The 22,620-nt window shown below is 36.8% G+C and overlaps 1 protein-coding gene across 6 annotated transcripts in view; it reads left to right on the forward strand.

The window, feature by feature from the left end:
• Window positions 1-22,620, forward strand: part of LOC145691014 (zinc finger MYM-type protein 1-like) — a 309,663-nt gene that overhangs the window by 12,277 nt on the left and 274,766 nt on the right. For all 6 annotated transcript variants that reach the window (XM_081766527.1, XM_081766525.1, XM_081766528.1 and 3 more), the window contains exon 3: window positions 3,787-4,349. In XM_081766527.1, the coding sequence (XP_081622653.1) occupies window positions 3,787-4,349 (563 nt within the window). The remainder of the gene's footprint in view (window positions 1-3,786; window positions 4,350-22,620) is intronic.

Raw genomic sequence — 22,620 nt, forward strand, 5'->3', positions numbered from 1 at the left:
ATAAGTGCATGCGATTTACTACAGTTCATCGATTAAAAAAAAAAAAAAAGAAAGAAAAAAAGGTAGATTTGCACACGCAAGGGAAGCTTCCTATACAAAATGTGAAGGTAAGTGCGTATAATATACACAACACGTCTTACATCTCATATATTGCGAACATTCCCCTGCTTTGTATGACAATGAGACCACCTCAGTGCAGATCCACCAGCAGTCGCACTGTTAAAACATCAGTAACTTACATGGCTCATAAGGAAAATAAGAGAGCAGATACCAATGCTATCCCATTTACACACATCCCTGTTCAATTGCCTTTGGCTTATTAAAACGTAAGATCATAAAACGTTGAGGGTTTCTGGAAACTGCAAGGACGAATGGCCTGAAATGGGTCAGGTTGTGCTGGATAGATACCTCTTTCAATGAAAGTTCCGATGTCATGCAATTGTACATCGCCAGAGTAATCATGTTGAACATCATTGATGCGGAAAAGAGGTTTCACAACTGAGGATAGGCGGGCGCAATTCAATGGCGTCAGGATGAAACGACCTTCTGTACGAAGTATCACCAAGTTAAGCATATTCTTAACCCTTTACCTATTGACCCGTTTTATCATAATCATTTCTAAATATTTTACATTGAATTTAATATATTTAATACAATCAGTTCCTATGGTAGCTGTACAAAATACAGGGTGGCCCAAAAATAGATATACAGTACCGTACTGATCAGCTCATTGTATTTTGTATCATTTCTTATTGTTATCCATCAGGTAGACTTAGTTTCTTTATTATTTATTTTTAATGTCCTTTTACTTACACCTTAGTCTCGGAACAGCCGAAGCAAATAAACCCATAAACTAGAATGTTATACTAGATCAATGCAGGGGTGTATACCTATTTTTGGACCACCCTGTACAAGTGTCTACCATATTAGCATAAACTTTCTGTTACAACAGCTTTTCACTTACCCTCCATACTTTTCTATTATTTATTATTAAAAATTCAGTATTCAGCTAGAGATCTGAGTAACAATCCAATCGTAGACTTTCCAGCGATACATTTTCGCCATCATTTTTTCCTCAGAAGTTATTGTTTCACAAGCAGTGAGAGTAGTTATGTATATGCCATTGAGAACTAAAAAGATGGTGAACGAGTTATTTTTAGACACTACAAGACCACGCTCAGGAATTCTATCATTCTGCTTACAGATTGCTGTAATTCCTGAATGGCTTGCGTGCCATACGTCGTACTTCATTAAAAACAGATTTACAGACAGAGATTGAATACTTAATGAAACTGGGTAGTTTGAATGGGTACCCATCTTCATTATTAAATAATTGGTATAATCAAGTTAAAAAGGAAATTAAGTTCCGATAAACCTGAAACCGACATAAAGGATAAAAAATGGGTTGGATTACCTATTTTTCCCAGATTGACAACTGCATTAAATACAATCTATAAATAATACGGTCTTCGTAAAGCCTTAAACCCCCCCCCCCCAAAAAAAAAAAAAAACTTTAGAAAAGGATGTCACACAATTTAAGAGTTATTACACGGATCCCAATGAAATCGTGTATTTACGAAATAAAATGCAGTTACCAAGAGAGTTACATAGGCAAAACGAAAAGAAATTTAGAAGTTCGAGTAAAGAAACACATTACAGATTCAAAAGCGGAAAATCCGGTGTCAATTTTATCGAAACTTTAAAAAGAAACGTAACACAGGTAGAAGGTTCAAAAATTTTATTTAGAGCTAGAAATGAAATAGAGAGACTGTTTTTTTTTTTTTTTTCAGATTTATGTATTCATTTTTTAAAAAAATGAATAAAAGAATAAATCTAGACAAGGAATGGCTGAGTTACGAATGGAAGGCGGTTATTACAAAATTTTCACAGCATTGGCATGACAATAAAAAATAATAACATGAGTTGGCAGCCTTGCAACAAGGAACAGGAAAAGCGCGCAAATTGATTCCATCATATTTTAGTTCGCTTTACCTCATTTGGAGATCGTTAACACATTAGACAACGTGTTCTTTGTACAATACAGTTCCTCCCTTGGCAAGCTCGTTCCATTTTTATTTCTTGGTGTTTCTATTCTTTTTCTTCCTGTTTTTAACCTCCGTGACCAAGGCTCCAGGAGAGAGTCGAAAGCTTGGAAGTATAAAAATTCAGCAATTACAGCAGTCTATAAGTAGAATAATAGTTAGTTTTAGTTTTATTTATTTATGGATTTTTGCACAAATGTATAATATATCAACGTTCATTTACTTCAAGTGTGGATACAGGTAATGGGGAGTCAATACAGTTTATAAAGCAATGAAATTCAAGAGAAACACTGTTTTGCTAACCTACAACCATTATTTCTGCATTGAAGATTATTTTATAAACGCCACCATTTACGCACTGATGATGGTGGAAATTTACCGCTGAAACGTCTGCGATTGTATTGTTACTCAGACGATTAGGCGAGTGCTGAAATTATTATTTTATTTTTGTTGTAAGATATACAGGTCATGTTACTGATACATATAATACTTTTTCTGGAGTTCCCCAGGATTCCAATTTAGATCCACTGTTGTTTCTCCCGTTTGTGAAAAACCTAAAAGAAAATATTAATTATCAATTTCTTATGTATGCAGACGATTTCAAAGATTTATCTTACTATTAACAATGTTCATGATTGTGTTAAATTACAAAATAATACCAATAATAAAGAATCACTTGGTCAGAGATTAATGTTCTACTTCTGAATTTTACAAAAACATGTTTTGTATCTTTTACTTCATAAACTAATCCTGTTCATTATAATGTTGTTGTTGATAGTGTTTTGGTCAAAAAGCTTCTCTCTCTTAAGGATCTGGGTACTACCTTTGATGCCTAATTGTTATTTAATAAACACCTGGAATACATAGTTTCTAAAGCTAGAAGAAACTTAAGAATCAGAAAATGTATTCCTAAAGATTTTTTTTCCTTTCGAAAACCTGGTTAATTCTATACTATGCTAACGTAAGATGTGACCTTGAATATTGTACTAGTATTTGGAATAAAGGAGCCCAGTACTTTCACAAAGATATCGCAGTAGTTGAAAACTTGTTTCTATCATGGTTAAGGTGGAAATTTAAATTTTTATCAGGTAAAACTCAGGATGAAATTTGATACCTTCTTGGTCTACTTAAACTGTATGAAACAAAGAACTTTATTTGATATTAAATTAATCCATAATGTTTTCATTGGCAAATTACCATTAATTGAGGCTGTTAATCTTGGTCTCCTAACATGTCAATAAGAAGTTTATATAATCCTATTTTTAGTGACGTTCCGATACATAAATGTTTGTCAAAAACCAACTATTATTTGCATAAAGATGATTTTACTCCTAATTTTCCATCTATTCAAAGGAAGTTTATAGCCTGCCATTCATCATAAACTTTTTTTTTTTGCATGTTTTAATTACACTGTTCTTATTTATCTTATCATTGTTCGTGCATGGTTTTATCTTTTATAATTTGATTATAATTTCAGAAGTTTTTTTTAAATATGTGTTATTACGTTATTTTAATGTATGTTTTATCTTAATATTATTATATGCATGTTTGCTTTTTATTTTTGTACTATTCTTGGGAATTGTACTTGGACAGGGAGTATGTAATTTGCTGATACCAATAAAAAAAATCACATTACTATTAGTATTAGATATGTATCCCATTATTTCTTTAAGTAATTCGTATTTTTTTTTTCCTTCCTAACACCGTACAGCTACCATTACTTCTATTTTTCATTTGTTTTCAGAACGAAGCAGACACTGAGCCTTCCGATATTACCACTGAAGATGCAGACAGATCTCCACAGCGTGTATTTGTGAAATCTGAACCAGTTGACTTGAAGAGTGAACAGTCAGAGGCTAATAAAGAGAATTGTAACCGCAATACTGAATCCAGGGATCCCTTAAGCACTTGCGAACTCGCCCCACAGCAGGTTTCAAGTAGTAGTGAGCAACAGAACTCAACGGTCTCTGCATTGGCAATAAATGTCGTTGAGCCAAAGTCAGAAACCTCATTCGTTTCTTGTGCGGTAGTAAACAGTGGAAGTGGTGCAGATGTTAGCATCAGTGAATCAGACAATACTAGTGACAAACCAAGTGAAGCGTTTGTGGATAGTGAGTACTCGAAAGCATTCTATGGAGAAGATTGTGGTATTGTTACGGTAGATGAGAAAGTGATTCCATTTAATAGTGACTCTGAAACTGGTGAGGATAATGGTATGCCGATAGACAGTTCAATGGATATGCCTAGTACCTCGGGTGTTGCAGGTCCAAGTGGCGATGGAGCAATGCCAGGAACTTCCAGAGGAAAGTGAGTACAACTGTTATTGTTTTCCAATGGTAAATCGTCGCAAATCGTATTACACTTAATCTTTAGGCGCCCGTCAGGAACTTTAACAAAATCGTACTCTCACGTTATGGGCTCTGATACCCTCCCCCCTTAATTATCATAGAGTCATGATTCATACAACGTTTGAAAGCTTATAAACCACAAATTCCAACAAAGAAACATTCATCCAATTCCCGCCATGTTCCTAGAAGAAATAAAATCATAAAAAAATATACAAAATTGACTTTGCGCGCTCATGGCAACCCTTGCAGTCACCCTTCGTTGACAAAATGATAGTAGTGTGTAGGCTAGACATTGTGACAATAATATAAAAAATAGTAATTAGCCATTGCTGCAACACAATACCAATTTTTTATGGGTGTACCAAAAAGGAGGTAGGGCTCGCCCCCTAAACCTGATGAAAAAGCTGAAGAAATAAAAAAAAGAACGAGGATATCCTTCCTCCCTGGGCCGTGGTACCCCTCACATACATAAAATGCATACTTGCGGAGAGCTTCATCCCTCAGGAGTACATTGGTACCAAATCATCTTTCAAGCTTAATTATGGGTTGAGCTATTGATGTTTGTCGTAAAAAAATACATGTAATTTACGTCAAAAAAACTGAAACAACAAAAATTAGTCAAATTTGCCCCCCTCTCTACTCCCCCCACATAAGCAAGAAGTACAAATACAGCATATTACCATGTTGTGGCCTACTTCATTCGTTCACATACCAATTTTGGTGAATGTACCCCAACGGGGAATGCTCTCCCCAAAAACTGTTGTAATAAAAAAAAAAGCACGAAGTTTACCCTCCTACTCCCCCTCCCCCCGTGGTATCCCTCATATACATAAAATGCACACCAGCAGGAAACTGTATCCTTTAGGAATACATTGGTTGCAAAACGATATTCCTACCTTAATTAGGGGCTTAGCTATTAAGGTTTAAAGCCCCGACACAGCAGTTGCGTGATGGGCGTTTAAACGTTAAAAGTTTTTCTCTAAAAGGATAAAGGACATTTAACATTTAACACGTATCTAGAAGGAAATTCTTCAATCTGGGCAATTGTACTGTATCCACCGTTTTCTATTCAAGCCACGGACAGTCAAGCAGTTAATGTCCATTGTTTGCGTCTTATTTTCTTTTTCAAGGTTTAAAAAAAGCTAATTTAACCATTCATTTAAGAGTTATAATGTTAAGGGGGAATCATTCTGCTGGTGTATCAGGTGGCACTTTCGGGAATAATACACAAGATATGAACCACATAATATTGTTTAAAACTCATTAAACAATTGCGAAGTCGATCGGTTAGGGTTCTCGTCTAACAATCAGTAAGTTTTGAGTTCTAGACTACGTTCTTCTGAAGATACGTGTCTCTCAGTTGTTACTGTTCCCAGTGTAAAGTGGGTCTGTGGCTTTATATCTGAAACTAGCCCTCGGCTAGGTGGGGTTGCGCCCCCACACTCCCGCGTTTGCTCGGCCTACGGTCTCGTACCTCTTAAGCCCACAATTCTACGGAATTTCAAATTTCTTTTCCTATTTCAACTATCTAAAAGATAAGATTTTGTACCCAGGAAAACACCCATGCAATTTTAACATGGGAATTTCTTCATCCCCTTTTAGACCCCTTAACTAAAAATACTCACTTTTGGCAATTTTTCTGTGGGTTCGTATCGGAGGGCTACAATCATGTGCCTAAACATTCTGGGGTGTACAAGATGTCCTATATAAAATAACACGGAAAAGGATTTCTCAGCTCTCCATAAGATCATTCTAAAGTTGGAAATGTTTATTTTTGGTGATTTACTTAGGTTATGCTAACGAAAACGTACAAGCATACTGAATTTCAAGTTTTTATTCCAGTTCCAAGTACTTAAAATATTATATAATAGGCCCAAAAAAGTTTATTTAACTAACGTTGGGAATTTCTTCATCCCCCTTTTAGATCCCCTAAAATTTAAAAATATTCACTTTTGGCAGTTTTCCTGTGGGTTTATCCCGGAAAGCTATAATCATGACAAATTTTAACTTTCCACACCATCCGGAAGTATCCTTTTTTAAATGCCAGTCAGTTCATGAAATTTTATATATAATTAGGATATTGCTAATAAATAATTAAACGAAATGCTGGAAAGGCTGCAATATTTCGGTGAGGATGATAACGTTTGAAGAGGAGCGTAATGACATCGAATGCCGCGCATTACGGAAAGAATACTTCAGATTATCTGCTGTGTATCAGTGCTACAGAGGATAGTAAGAGGAAACTGTTCACACGCGGACACAACTTGCTAAACGATAGCTTCATAAAATCGACTTGTCTGACGCATAGTTTTGATGGAACATATAGCAATAGCGAATTTCTCTACGGGGTGGATTATAATATAATGGGCCACAAAATGGTGGAATGAAAAAGTGGGAGGAAATAGGAGAACTCCAAGAAAACCCGCGCAGACGGTGTTCGTTCACCTCAAAGCCCACTTGATGCAAGGTAGGTTCGAGCCAGGGACCCCACGCACCAGATGTGTGCGCACTATCGCTAATATATTCGCGGCACCTGCGAATTGATAGGCGGCAACGGTAATATTGACATATAGTGTTTATCACCTCGAGCTTCCTCGTAGGTATATAAACTGCTTGTCATTCAAATTGCAACACCGAGAAGGACTTATCGGAAGCACGAAATTTGCACACTCTGTAGGAGATGATTGCAGAAGGAAATGATTAGGTGGCCAAGGCTATAGTGCGTCGCGTACGCCTGCTGCAACCATCTGGGAAGAGGTATCTCAAGCAGGCCAGAGAGGCACAGAAGAGCTTGAATTTTCGAGGTCGTGACTGTAGTGTGTCAAAAGCAGTCAGCAGTGCCTCATCGTCGAATACGGCAGGACTTCAAGCAGATTTCACAGTTCGATTTAGGCCAAATTGTTGCATACCGTAATTGTGGTTTATCGTACCTAGAGATCGGTACCAAAGTAGAACGGAATGCACCTACCGCGGCACGTGTGTGGACGTAGTGGATACAGGAAGGCACAGTAGAGCGACGTAGAGATTCCCAACGTCCACGTCAGACGACGGACAGCAAGGACAGACGTCTGGTACGCATGGTCCTAATAGACTGTACGGCCACATCAAGACGTATGGTGCAGAAACTAGGGGCAATTTTACGACGTCCAGTGTGCCCACGAACCGCGCGTCCACGTTTGGTGGAGCGGAGAATTTTTTCCGCCGCCCATTGAGGATTCCTCTGCGGGTACAACATAGGCGTGCACGCCAGAAATGATAGTGTGAACATCATTGTGCATGGATTGAGGAATGGAATGCCATACTCTTCTGTGATGAATCTCACTTCTGTTCATAGCATCATGATGGACGTATACGTGTCTGGCGGCACCGTGGCACTGGGCTTCATGACACCTGCATCATGCATCGTCACACAGGCCCTTTACTGGCTATCATGGTATGGGGTACCGTCGCCTTAGGTGTTCGTTCGTGCCTCGAACGCATTCCAAGCACATTGAATAGCCAGCGGTAAATCATAGACGGTGAGCACCCCTGTTGCTGTCCCATTAATCCATGGACTGCTTAACGTCACTTTCCAATAGGATAACGCGCGACCTCATGATAGAAGGAATGTCCTTGCATTCCTGGAAGCTAACCACGTGCACCTGGTGCCTTGACCCGCACGTTCACCCGATCTCTCGCCGATTGAGCATGTCTGGTTCATGGTCCGTCACCGGCTGGCTCAACACAGGTTTCCTCCACCTAATGCTGATGCGACTTGGCGCCGAGTGGAAGCCGCTTAGGACGCCATACCTGAAGCAGACATCGATGGGCTGATTCCTTCCATGTCTCCTCGTGTTGCAGCAGTTCTGGCCGTCCGTGGAGGCTCTACACGCTACTAGCACCCGGTGGTTCTGATACCCTGCTTCGCATGTCACATGCTACAACACCGACCTATAATTATTTTCATCTCATATTATTACCTCTCTGCCAAGTTTCGTATATCTACCTCATCCCCTTTTGGGTGTTGCAATTTTAATGGCGAGCAGTTTAGTTAGGATATGCGCTTTCTAGAGGGCCTGTAGATGCACGTGTCATAGTGTCTTAATGTTGGAAGGAGACATGAAACTGAAAGCGAACCTTTATCATTACGTGAACGCGTAAAGTGATGGCAAAACCATTTTATGTGTTGGTGGTTTCATCATGGTTCTCAGTGATGAAAGCTGTTATTCTCTGCAATGACAGCTCGCATGAAGAAAGACATGTTCCAACCTGTATTCGTTAGTAACATCCAGTGATTTCGCCGGGTTTAATGGTATTGGATGTAGACAGACTACCGTGGTTACAACTTTGTGGGAAATATATTTATATGTGTTCGGGTCATCAAACAAACAGTTAAAAGATTTAGGATTTAGATTTCTGGGCTTTCGGGATCTAAGGCCATTTAGCCCTTCGCGTTTTGAGAGACGACGTCCCTCGGCGAGCACACTATCCGGGGAAATGGAAGGAAGAAAGGATTGGGGAAGGAAGGAAGCGACGTGGGACCTATAAGTTAGGTACCACCCCGGCATTTGCCTGGTGTAAATGAGGAAAACCTCATTCAGGGTGGCTGGCCTGAAAAAGCGTTTTACACTTTTTCGACCGAGTGCCCCCACTGGAAATCGAACTCGGGACCGCTCGCACCGAAGGCGAGAGCGTTAGCGACTACGTTACGCGGGGCCACAAACAGTTAAAAGAAATCGTGACATAGTTAAGTCCTTGCATTCCAGTGACATTCAGGTGGATGTCATGAAATACTCTGTTGCAAAATACCAATGTCATCCATAGGAATGTCATGAAAACGTATCCTTTATTAAGGCATGTATTAATCCTGGATGTGATGAAATTTTTTAGTAGATTCAAGGCACGAGTTAGTTCTACTGTTTCTCCTTAGGTGACAGCGCCTTATTGACAGAAAAGTAAAAATGTTCTGTCTTAGTAGATGACAGGCCTAAGGCAGCATTCAATTACGACATACATGGGTTTGTTTTGACGATAAACAATTGGCAACTTCAAGGTCGGAAAAAAAGAAAATACTTTGTCTTTGGTGTCCGGTCAGTGTTACCAACCTGAAGCAGCGTAAAATCCCTTCGGGACATCAAAATTTCCCTTTTTCAGTGCAAATATATATATCTTTTAATCAGTAATGTAAATGCTCTCCTTGCACGTGCACAATAACAATGCCATATATAACGATCTAGATAATCTTTTAACAGTAAATGAAAACAGGTATTACAGCACGCACATAGGAAAATTACACCTGCAACGCAAGAGGTTAATACTGTTATTTGAATATCAGCACAAATCGTTCTGTATACTGGACAGATAACTCAAATGCTCTAAAGACTGCCCCTGAGCGTAGATAGCCAACACGATCGTTACATCTACCTAATCTAACCAACTTTTTAGTGTCAGCTATTCCTTTTTTAAGTAGAAATACGATTTGCGACGAGGTACGCATTTAGTAGGAAGGTAATGAAAAATTCTTGATTCAGTTTGAGAAATCATAAACTGTTTGTAAGTGAAAAAGAAGAAGGTTTTACGTTTCCATTCTGTTGATTGAAAGTAGCAGACAAATGGTACCAAATGGAAACGTAATATTTATGAAGGCATTCAGATTGATTATTATTAATTTTAAAAGTTTTATTTAGCATTCAGAAGGCTAATGACAGTCACTGAAAAAGAAACGTCACAATCTGGATTAGGAACCATATTAGAGACTCAGGAAGTAATTAAAATAGTTTAATACAGTGTTTCTCAAAGTGTGGCTGGCGACCCATTGGTGGGTCTCAAGTCGTTTTTTTTGGTGAGTCGCAAGAAGTTTATCCTTTTAAACATTTTATTTTGATGCAGAAACATATGTTGTGAAGTATTATTCAGAAAATAAAACTTGCAAACATTTGTTAATGAGGTGATGAGTAAGTGGTTACACAGAGTCCTGCCCTGTTGTACAATCGCTAGAGATGGTGGGTTAGGATGGAAAGAGACTGGGTGAATCAAAATCTGTCAGGAGGTAGGCTACTGCGTCGGCAGTAGCGATAGTTTGTCTTACCTTTATATGGAAACACTTTAACTCTCTGTGCACGTGCATATAGTTTCATACGATGTAGTTATTGAGAAAAAATTATATTACACTTGCTCCATCGTCACCGACTAATATTCTCGTATCAATAGGGCCACTATATTCATAAATTTACATTACAATTTAGTTTGAAAGTGAGATATTTACGATAGACACAAAATAAACCAACTAAATTTTGATTATTAAAATATAAGCATCGAGTTCTACTTTGTAACATTCGTGGTCGCTTGAGGAGTGTACAACATCCCAAAATAAATTTCATGTTAATCACTTATACGGACTGTTATTGAACAAACTGAATTTAGAGATAGGATTTACAATTTAGAGAAACTTGCTTGCAGAATGTATCATAGTATTATGTTGAACTTTAACGTATAAACATAATAAGTTATATAATGCATTTTTTTAAAAATAAAATATTAACTAAGCGCTTTTAAATACACCACCATTACGTAGAATGTCAATGTGTATTTGAATAAAAGTAGGTGGGCCACAAAATACTTTTTATTATTAATGTGGGTCGCAGTAACAACAAGTTTGAGAACCACTGGTTTAATACATTTCAAAATATTGAAAGGGTAAAATATAAAGTAAACACGGGTAACTTGATCGATTGATTTTAATTCACGTCCTTTGTTAACAGCGACGCTATATATGACGGCAACCACAGCTTAAAGTGAGACAGAACGTTTGATACTCTCCCGGTCAGTGGCGTAACTAAGGATGGGGGGTCAAACGGGGCTTGTGCCCTGGGCGCCGGGTTGAGAGATCCCAAAACTGGGCAAATATTTCTTTTCATATAAGGTAAGGAAAGGGGTTTTAGCAAAGTAAAGATCATTAAAAAAAAAAAAAAAAAAAAAAAAGGAAACCTCAGAAACTTAACAGGACAACAACGACTCGCCAACCTTAAGAACATATCCATAGAGCGTAAGTTAGTTTCAACGCTATCTTTTAAGGACATTGTGGAAACCTTTGCAGCTAAAAGAGCCCACACAGTTAAATTTTAGTTCCAGTTCTTTGTGTTTTCTTTTCACTTACATCGATTTAAGAGATTTGCAAAATGTCCGAGTACAATACTCGAGACAACAGCTTGACTGTTTGTCATAATTAAATATTCTATTCTAAAGAAACAGACTGTTGAGCCATTCTACACATATGCACATCCCGATATAATACCAAAAGCATTGTGATTAGCAGTTATTATGACAATACTATAAGAATATGTCAAGCATGGTACATTCAGATTATTTGGCAATCAAATACTAATTAGTTTGGTGTTTTATCTTGCACTAAAAAGTAAATTATGTACTGCAATTTTGAAATCAAGCTTTACCAGTTCATTTGAAAATGGAATAGGAGAATTACTGTTTGATGCCAATATGAGGTGTAGTTGGGTAGCATTTTGGTTTGGTTGGTCAGGGGAGCTGTTAAGGTGAGCTCTTGCCCCGGCGACAACTACCCGTTGGGTCGCTGCTCCCGGTGGGAATCGAACCCAGGATCCCGTGTGCCACTCACAAGACCAGGGGGAACTGCTGAATACAGATAGCATTCGCTTACACTAAAATCACAAACCGTAAGAAATATTCAGAATTTTTATATGTGCCGTATTTACTTTTTTTTTTTTTTTTGGTCCGTATTTGCAAACTGAAACTTGCTTGCAGAATGTATCATAGTATTATGTTGAACTTTAACGTATAAACATAATATATAATGCATTTTGTTTCTAAAATAAAATATTAACTAAGCAGGATCCAATGGTTTCTGTTTCGTATCTTTCAGTTCGCTCGGAGATGAGCTATTATATTTGAACTTAGAGCCTTTCTATTTCAAGGTGGCGCTGCAGTCGATATCTGTTTTGCCGTACATTTCTCGAAACAGAAGGGATAACTTGCTGCAGCCGAGATCTTTCAATTGTTGGATGCGGAAGAGTTGCCACAGTGAATTATTTCACGGACATCACTGTGCACTGTCTTATGAGCCATTCTAAGTAGCTTACGATGTTCACTCATCAAGACCAAAATGCTGAAGGACAAATTGGTAACACAGCCGCCATTCACTTTTTTCCAAAAGGAAAGGGAAAGTTTGTTCCGTAAGAGGGGTGGGGGTGGGACTGAAGAATGTTTTACATTCCGAAGGCACACTTGAAGTACAAAGTCTCTAACAAGAAGTGTAAATCATTCTACTTTTAAAGAGTGTCCTGCATTTAAAAAGCCCACTTTTTAAGGGTTAAGACGAATTGATCGTGTCTCTTGCAACTTTAATCGAAAGGAAACTACGAAAATAATTCGGTATTTGTGATGACGCTGTCGAGGAGATGAATCAAGAATTTTTCTTACATTCTTAATATGTAGCATTCGATAGAGGTAGTAGCTGGGTTACAGGTATATTATATTATGGAATTGGCTTTTGTAGTTTGTATTGGATGTCCAAATGTATGTATTCTGTAAGAAGTTGTTTCAAGTTGAATTAATAACGTCAGTATTTTGAGGAGTTCTAACTTTCTAAAAGTGGAAATGAGATAACTTCTTAAATTTATCAGAACAGTACTAAATGAGAAAAATACGATATTGAAACTGGAGATCCATTATATGAGGTGTAACGTTTGCAAACTGAGAATATGTTCACTGGCAACGTTACTACAGAACATTGGACTCGATTCCTTTAACCCGTGTATATTACCGTGAAAAATATAACGTAAGAAATACTGTGGGGTCCCTCAGAGACCTCAATTAAAAATGAGTAATTATTGGTGTTTCGTACTGAAATTTTAGACAGATACATTTTAGAACAATACTTTATTGCATTCTAACTGAGACTGTCATCTTCGACATCCCTGACATCATCGTCATCCAAAATAGGAACGAAATACTTGATGACCTCGTCACCGCGTAACAGACAGAGAAGTACAACCCAGAATAGTCAAGTCATGTCATCGTTTTAGAATTGTTACTTGAAGTAACGGGCTTTAGCCCTTTGAAAATTAGTTTTTTAAGTCCAATTTCTTTCCCATCCGAAGATGGGAGGGCCGCGGAAAGTAACGTCTTATCTGGGGCCATGAGTATTCATTTATTGGTAGTTTCATTGGGAGATGAGTGTCAGGATTTATTTATTTACTGATAGAGACTTTGTTATTTGTTAATCACAAGCTGTTCAAGAATGTAAGCAAGTTTCAAGTTATCTATTTATTCAAGTAGTAACCGTAGGAACAAAGAGACATGGTCACAAACAGTGTAGCGTAATGTAAGAAAATTTTCTTTTTAGTACACACCCAACTTACTTTATTATGTCAATAATGAAGTAATTTTCGGGAACAATATATTAGTAATTCCTGCCATCTATTGAGCATTATGTAAGCTACTAATTTTGCTCGTTTGGTAAGAAGAAACAACAACAACAGAAAGTTATTAATTATATGGGTATTACCTTGGGTCCTTTTATGACCTCAGTGGTAAACATTATGTTTTACATAACAGCAAAACAACAGGAAACGATATTTTGTGTTCAATTTATTGAACATATACAGGGGAGAAAATACAATAACAGATTTTTAGATATTCACGTTTATTTACGATATATAGTACAGAGGATTCCAAAAAAAAATCCCACGTTAGTACATAAGGGTTAAGCAAGCATGTATTTTTGTTTCTTACTCCAGCCAGCCGTTCCTAAATTCACACAAAAAATGCTTGCATGAAACACAATACGACAAATTATCATCTAATACTTTTCGGAAACCAACAGAAAGGAGGGAAAAAACATGTAATTATAAACATTAAAGAAGTAACTTATAAATTTTATCAATTACATTTCTGATAATACTAACGTCAGCCAAAAATCTTTAAGAATTAGAAAGAAGTTGGAAATTGTTGCACGTACTATAATGCCACTTACGGTACATTTTGTGAAAGAACATGACGTTTATAGCGCTGTTTTACCTTCACTCATGTAATGAAAAATTAATTAATGGGAGGAATTAATTTTAAAAAACAACGGATTAGAATTACAAATATTAAGGGTACAGAAAAATAATTCTTTAAAGTTAAAAATGGTCAGAAAAAATTAGAATTAACTTAATAATTCATTTATTAAAATTAAGATTAAAAATAACAATTTTCATTTCTACGCAATGAAAATTTTCTTTGATTTGTGAAAGTTAATATATAATTTAATGGATTAAATAATGGAATTTATATCAAAGTTACTGTTTTCACACAAAGATTGTGAAGTGTCACAAAATTATTCATGAAAATTACGTATTTTTAAATTTAACTTTTCGTATATCTGTTAGTTGTCTAATTCTAGGAGGGACATTATATATAATATCTATAAGTCATATTTTCATACTGTTATTACTATGAGAATGTCCATTTCACACAATGGGGCCGCGGTGGCTCAATGGTACAGCCCTCACCTCTGGTGCGTGGGGTCTCTGATTTGATCCCAGCTCGCTCCAAGTGGACTTTGTGGTGGACAAACACCGTTTTCTTGGGATTCTCCCGGTGACCCCGCGTAGCGTAGTCGCTAACGCTCTCGCCTTCGGTGCGAGCGGTCCCGGGTTCGATTCCCGGTGGGGCCACTCGGTCGAAAAAGTGTACAACGCTTTTTCAGACCAGCCATCTGAATGAGGTTTTCGTGGTTTTCCCCATTCGCACCAGGCAAATGCTGGGGTGGTACTTACTTATAGATCCCAGGATGTTTCCTTCCTTCCCTTTTCCCGGATAGTGTACTCGCCGAGGGACGTCATTCCTCAATACGTGACGGGCTAAATGGCCTTAGATGCCGAAAGCCCAGAAATCTACAATCCTAAATCGGGATTCTCCCGTTTCCTCCCACTCTCTTTGTTAAAATCTTAAAAATGATATTTTATAAATCTAAATGTCAATTCGTTGACTCTACTTGCTACTACATTAAATACACCAACAACTAATTCTGATATCTTCTCTTATATATTTATTCTTAATCTGAGCCACTCTATTTCCATATCTTTACATAACTCACATTATTATCATCGTAAATCCTCTTAAATAATCTTTCTTCTTATATTTATAATCTTTCACGTAATCTTTTAAATCCTCAACATCTATATCCTCAATCTCATTAATCTATATCTTGATTCTCTTAATTTGCACATACTCGTGCCCATTTTACCTTACCAACGGCTAGTGTCACATACTTGAACACTTTGTACCTATGTCCTTCTTATCCTCTAGCACTCTTTATTCCACCATTTCATTCATTTCTCATCATCACCGTCTCCTTTAGCCTAGCCGGCATAAACGTGGGACGTAAACCTAAAAGATTCCATTTCATTTTCAAAACTGAATATTAATAAGATTGAATTGTCATAAAATTATCAGTGAAAATTATGTATTTTTAAATTTAACTTTTCGTATATCTATTAGTTGTATAATTCTACGAGGGACATTACATATAATATCTGAAAATCATATTTTCATAGTATTAGTGCTATGAGAATATCATTTCACACAGTTTTCGAGAAAAAAGTTACGATTAATGTGTAATCGTTATGATTTTTTTAAATTAAAAAAGTAACACATGAAAATTTTGATAATATTACAAATTAACGAAATATTTAACTGCTTAATTTATTCGTTAAATTTTTAACTGCTTAATTACAAGCCCAAGTGATAGATACTTCTAAATGCAATAACAAACTTCGAACTGGATTTGGTCGATTTTTCTTCATAATGCCATGGAGTAAAACGCTTAAACAATCAATGCTGTTTTCCATTAGGAGTACATTGTTGGCAATGGGTACTGTATTGGGCTGTATGCGCGATGAGGGAGATGTTTCGCAGGTTTTTAAAGCACTATTTAGATATTGTGTTAGTTGAGATCCAAAATAAATCACATTTCTCTCCTCCCGTCTCTTTTTCCTTCATTGTAATGTTTACGAAAAATATTCCTCAACTTGCGTTATTCTCTTTCGGTTTGTACATTATCCATAATTAACACGTTGATTCCCATATGCATCACCGATGATTCACAGGCTTTGCATTTTTGTATTTGAAGCCGTGTAAATCATCGGTGATGCACCAGCATATAGGTTTAAATGGTAAAATGTATTCTGCGGCCTCAGAAAGATGTTCGGTACCTTTAGTTTCGGGCTTCTGAAAGTTTTTTTTCCCAAAAATCATTTTATCATTTTGATACATATTTTCCTCCAATAAAAAATGACCCGATGGTGCATTTTACCCGATTTCGCTGTGGAAGTTAAGGTGTTAACTGACAAATTGTCTGTGCAAGTTGGTAATGAGAAGAAACATTGAAGATTGGCTGAACTCATATTGGAAGGCAGCTGGTGTAGGAGATAACAAAATGTGTGAATCATATGAAGAATGGATTGGACTGTTCAGTAACAAAGACAGCCGGTGTGTAGTTCGTGTAGGTATTAAGTATTGTAGATTTTCATAGAGGGTAGCCCATATGTTAGCAGTATTGTGTTCTTAATGTAAAGGGTAAATTCAAACTAAGATTGATAGAGATAATATGCTTTATTTAAAAAAAAAAAAAAAAAAAAAAAGAAAGAAAAAGAAAGAAAGAAAATAGGGATAGTATTCAAGTATATAAGATATGCTACAGACGATATTTGAAGTGGCTTCCGTTCTGTTTGATTCAGAGTTTTCATTTTGACAGCACTGAAGCACAACTTTGTCAGAAACTTTTAGAAACTGTAGATTTTCAAATGCAGATTTAATTCGTTTCTTCAAATGTTTCACATCACGAATCTTCATTCACGGAGAAAACAGTAGAAAATAATTCATCTGGGGAACTGAGAGGCTAATCTACGGTTCCTCTTCTGCCAGTCTATTCGTCAAACGTTCCATTTAGAAATTCTCCACTAGCAGTCGATAGTGAGGGGTACCCCATTTTATTGCCAAATTAACTTTCGTCGAATCGACTGCAGATGTTCAAAAATTTGACTGTTTCCTAATGCCAACAATACTTTCTGGAGCATTTCTATATAATTTAAAGTAGCTTAAGTGCTAGTCTAAGCAGAATCTAATAACTGATAATACTAATTACTTATGGGCCACATGGTAGTTTAGCTTCTAATGCTGAATACATTTACATTTCTATGGTTAAGTAGGCTCTATTTGGTATTACAGCATTGGATTTTCTTTGTTATATAAATAGAGTTTTGAAGATAACGGATTCTTTTGAAAATTATTACTTCTTTTTTCCTGTGGACAATTGAGAAGAAATTGTGACACCTCGATTCTAGAGTGACCAGCACTTTAAAATTATGTATATAGAAGAAAATACATTGTATAATGTTTTGCCTTGAAAAAGGATAAAGTTGAACACTCATATAGAAATATTGTATTCTTAGTATTTTTATTTTTTAAGTACAGTAGTGGAATTTCGTTTCTTTTTTGTTTGTAAGAATTGACATGTATTATAGTTGCTAGCGAAAATGGTGAGCCCCTTGCATCGGAATGGTTAAAGCGTATATCTTTGGTACTATATTCAATTCCCGGTGGGTGCACAGTATCTTAATGACATACCACTGAATCAATTACTGAGCTACTCGAATTAACCCCTTACCGCATGCCGTGCCATATACGGCACATCCGCTTTTTTTCACTTTAGCTTTTGTGTGATTTATCAAAGGCGCCAAATGACTGTTTTGTCTGTTGTGTGAGATATTGACGTGTATGAATAAGAGATTTTGGTGTCATCTGGCATGTTCTTTGAGAGTTGTATTAGGCGGCTAAACGTTGACATGTAGTTTTTGTGAAGCAGTGGATTTTTGTCAGTGAAAATATTTTTTGGGCGAAACATTGTGCGCACTTTTCCCAAAGAACAGAGTATAGTGTAGATATTACTGCATGAAGTGATATATATGGCAAGATCCATTCCCTGCACACTTCTAGGAAAATTTACCTTAATGCATAGTGTGTCGTATATGGCACGTACTTATTTCTCGTCGGAATTAAGGGAAAAATCTAAAATTCAAGTTTTAATTCATTTTTCAAGTTCCCATATGAGGATTCCAATACTGATTATTTTTTTTCGCTGAAAGAAGAAATCATACAGAAAGGGGTTAAGAAGAAAACTTTACACTAGAAAGCCACAAATATGTGCCTGTGTAGTAAGTGAGACATCAAGATAATTAATTCCTGTGTCCGGCGATTACAGGTACGTTTTCTTTCTTGATTGAATAAAAGATTACTATAATTTGTATGTAAGATGTGACTATAAAGCTGCAGTATTACACTACACATCAGGCGTATGCAGTGGAGGGTGAATGTCTCCTCTCATGGTAGTAGAATAGTAGAAGGTTTTGCTGCCTCAAGTTCAGTGTGCGCTCATTTTCATTAGTTGTTTAGAGTTTAGAAGGAGTACTATCAACTATACCAACGGAGATGTCCGCGCACCCTTACATTACGGAATATATTTTTCAAACTAAACAGTTTCTTATAGTCGTTTTGTATGTGTTGATGTAGATCTATGAAATTCATTGATGATTTATATTGGAGACACGTTATGCCCAGAATTAGAATTAAAGCTCTAGCTGTTGGATTCCATTTGCAATGGAAAAGCACACTACAGTGGCTTAGATTCCACTGTAAACTGTATGTGCCTGCTTTTACCACCAACACCAATGATCACAAAACGTGTAAATACAATCAGTCAATCAATCTTGTATTACTCAACATGCTTTGCTTTTCTCTTTATACACAACTGGGCCACGGTGGCTCAGTGGTAGGGCATTCACCTCTGGTGCATGGAGTCCCTGGTTCGATCCCAGTTCGCTCCAAGTGAATTTTGTGGTAGACAAACACCGTGTGCATGGGTTTCCTCGGGGTTGCCCCATTTCTTCCCGCTTCCTTCATTCCACAATTATATTCATTTCTCATCGTCACCGTCTCCTTTAGCCTAGCCGGCATAATCGTGGGACGTAAAACTCAAGATTTCATTTCATTACATTTCTTTATACACATCTCAATCATGTGTTGACTTTCATACGATATGAGAACTTACATACAATACGTTAGGTGAACAGGAAAGAAAATTTTCTGCAACAGGACATAGAGTCAGCGGTAATCAACTGTATGGGTAAAGCGAGACGTAACGAAGTTTTCCCAAAGAGTATCGAAAATACATTCTTTTGTTAAATTAAATAAAGCGGGTCGCTTATTATATTGACGATATATATGGCTGGCAAGATTCTTGTTAAGATATTTTAAACTAAATAGAGCTACTCAATTCAGAAGGCTCAAAACCGGAAACATTTGACGGTCCTCTATATACTCTTCAGAATAGAAAATGAAATTAAATTTTTGAACTTTATGTCCCCCGGTTATGCCGGCTAGGCTAAAGCGGACGGTGATAATAAATGAATGAAATGGTGGAATGAATAAAGTGGGTGTAAACGGGAGAACCCCGAGAAAACCCACGCACACGGTGTTTGTCCACCATAAACTTCACTTAGCGCGACCTCTTCAGAGTAAGCTGGTGATCTATAAGCTCAGTGTTAGCCATTGAGTACGTTGTATGTGTTTGTAATACCTGATGTTTCAGATGACTCACTTTGTAGTACATATAACAATAGGCACCGACTTTTAATTTTTTCAATGGGTGCTCACGCTTCAGTACTCCTAACATAAATACATCTGGAGTCTCGTATTCTGTTTTTCGTTACAGATACAATAGACCAGTAATTTTGAAACTATGGGGGCGGGAGTTGTTCTGATAGGCATGAACAGCCATCAAGGGGGTAAAGGTACTGTAATGGAATGAAAGGCCTAAGGATTTTCATTTTGTTTTAATTTACTTATTTATTTATGCACTTATTTTTACCCAGATCACCTAAACTTCGTATTGAACAAAACTCTAACATCGAAATTTTATTTTTTTGTTGCAAGTGTGTTCAGCAATATTGGCCAAAGGAAGAGAGCCGTTAAAAGTTTTGAATGGGAATTTGAGTCTCAGAGCACCCATGTACTCAGCCCCTAAAAAAAAGTACATAACATTTTTCACCTTAAGAGTATGCGCTAAAAATGTCCCCGTCATTTTATGTCATTTTATGGCCTTTATTGAATTGTCTCCGAACTAGTTGAGAAAAAAAATAATAGTTAGAAGCTACAAAATGATTCCTAGATCATCGTTCAGTGTTGCAAAACATTGAGGATTTTCTTCTCATCCTTTAGTAGGTTCTTGTTTTGTTCAATGAGATACTGTTCTGTGTTAATGCGAAGTACTGTATTGCAAGTAAGTGAGTTTCCGTGAAAGACAGTATAATAGTTGTGCGTATCGAAAGGTAATTCGACTATGCGGGTAATAGATAATTTTCGGATGGAACATAGGGGTTCCCTAAATAATTACAGCCTTAAGAATGTAGTTGCACTTGTCAGAATTTGCATGTGTAATCACTGTGTGGAGGAATGGCAAAATGTTGTTAGCAACAGTGACTAAACTGATATTTTTAGCATATTACGTAGCATCTATAAATTCGTCCAGTAGTTCCCAACCTTTTTTGATTAACGATACACTTTACTGAGCGCCCACTACGTCGCGATACACACACACACACGTGATTTTTTTATTATTAATAATAATATTAATTATAGTAGATAAAGAGTATAAATTTTCATGAAGTAGTAACTGTGTAGTGCAAAGCATTATTGCTGTCGGTGGAGGCTTTGATTCGTACAATCTTTCCCAAAATTTACTTTCAATTAATTATTAAATGCTTCATGATTTCTAAATCCTAAAATTTCGCAATACACCGTATGGGAGAGAGCACGATAGACCGGTTGGGAAACACAGAATTAGTGAAGCATCTACATGTAGCATGTTATAAGCGTCTAGGTTGATGTGGAGCTGCACAGATGTTTGGCGATTCAGTTTCTGTGGAAGAGCTCGAAGAAGCAGTTTGAATCAAGTAAGTATATGTTTCCTGCATTTACCATTTCAGTTCTTAGTTGTTTAGAACATAGTGCTATTGAGCATGTAATAACAAGAATGATAGGAGATAAAGTATACATGGAAAGAGGATTGTAGCAGTTAAAGGTAACAAAAATAAGGGGAAAAGTGTAATAGAATTCTTGGTCTAAACGAAGGGGTTTGTGGAGAAGCGTAAAATACGGAAGGTTCTAAATTTATGGCTGTGTTGATAGTAATTGTGAAAATATAGAAGAAATATTCGTAGTTCCAGAAACGCTAAAGCCCTGCCTCTTCCCCCGTAATCACAGAATAGCTATCATATGACATCAACAACAACCATGAATAGCTTTACAATCCACCACCTAACTATAAGATAAAAGACAAATTCTGACCAAGGCATATACTGCTTAATAAATAATATTGTTACAGTTTCGGCAAAATATCTTTATCTTCATCAGACTCATTATAAAATACAGCTCTAAGACTACAGCTTAAATATCTCAGAAAATGACAGGAGATCGTATGTAGGAACCAATCAAATGCGTCTTTCTTGAGACTAAAGAGGGATAGTAACGCAATATATAAACATGTGAAGGAGACAGGATATGTAATATGCTAGCAAGGTGTAGAGGGGCTGAAAAGAGAGAAAAGAATGGATACGAAAGGAAGAGAACGAGGAGCTTATGAACTGGAATAGTGGATTAAATATACATAATGTATGGAGAAGGATATTGAATACAGATGTTTTTTATACCAGATAGCCAATTAAAAGTTTAAGATTTTCAAAAGGGAAAGTTGTTCATTATAATAACATAGGATGTGCCAATTAAATGTTAAGATTTCAAGTAAAAGTGTTATTTGAAATCACTCATTTTCTAAAACTGATTTGGACCTAACGGATGGGGTCAGTTATCTTTTAGCTCTTTTATCTTTTTTTCACGATTGAAAAGTTAGGTCTGATTTTCCCAAACTAAGAGCAAGTCAATGAGTGACCGTGCGTGACTTCCATAAACAGACACACAGACAGTCACAAGCGACAGAAATTGCTCCCCAAAACGTGGCAACATAAAAATACTGTCAGCTTCATCGACTACACTGCAATCGGCATAAATAGGCCTTACGCTATGTTTGGTAATATTTTTGCGTCTTAGAATATTGTGGCACAGCGTATAGCCGTTACAAAATACCTAAATATGTTTTGAAAGTAAAGGGAGGAATA

The sequence above is a fragment of the Thermobia domestica genome, chromosome 7 (assembly GCF_964235325.1).
Source record: "Thermobia domestica chromosome 7, izTheDome1.hap1.1, whole genome shotgun sequence".
NCBI classification, from domain to species: Eukaryota; Metazoa; Arthropoda; class Insecta; order Zygentoma; family Lepismatidae; genus Thermobia; species Thermobia domestica.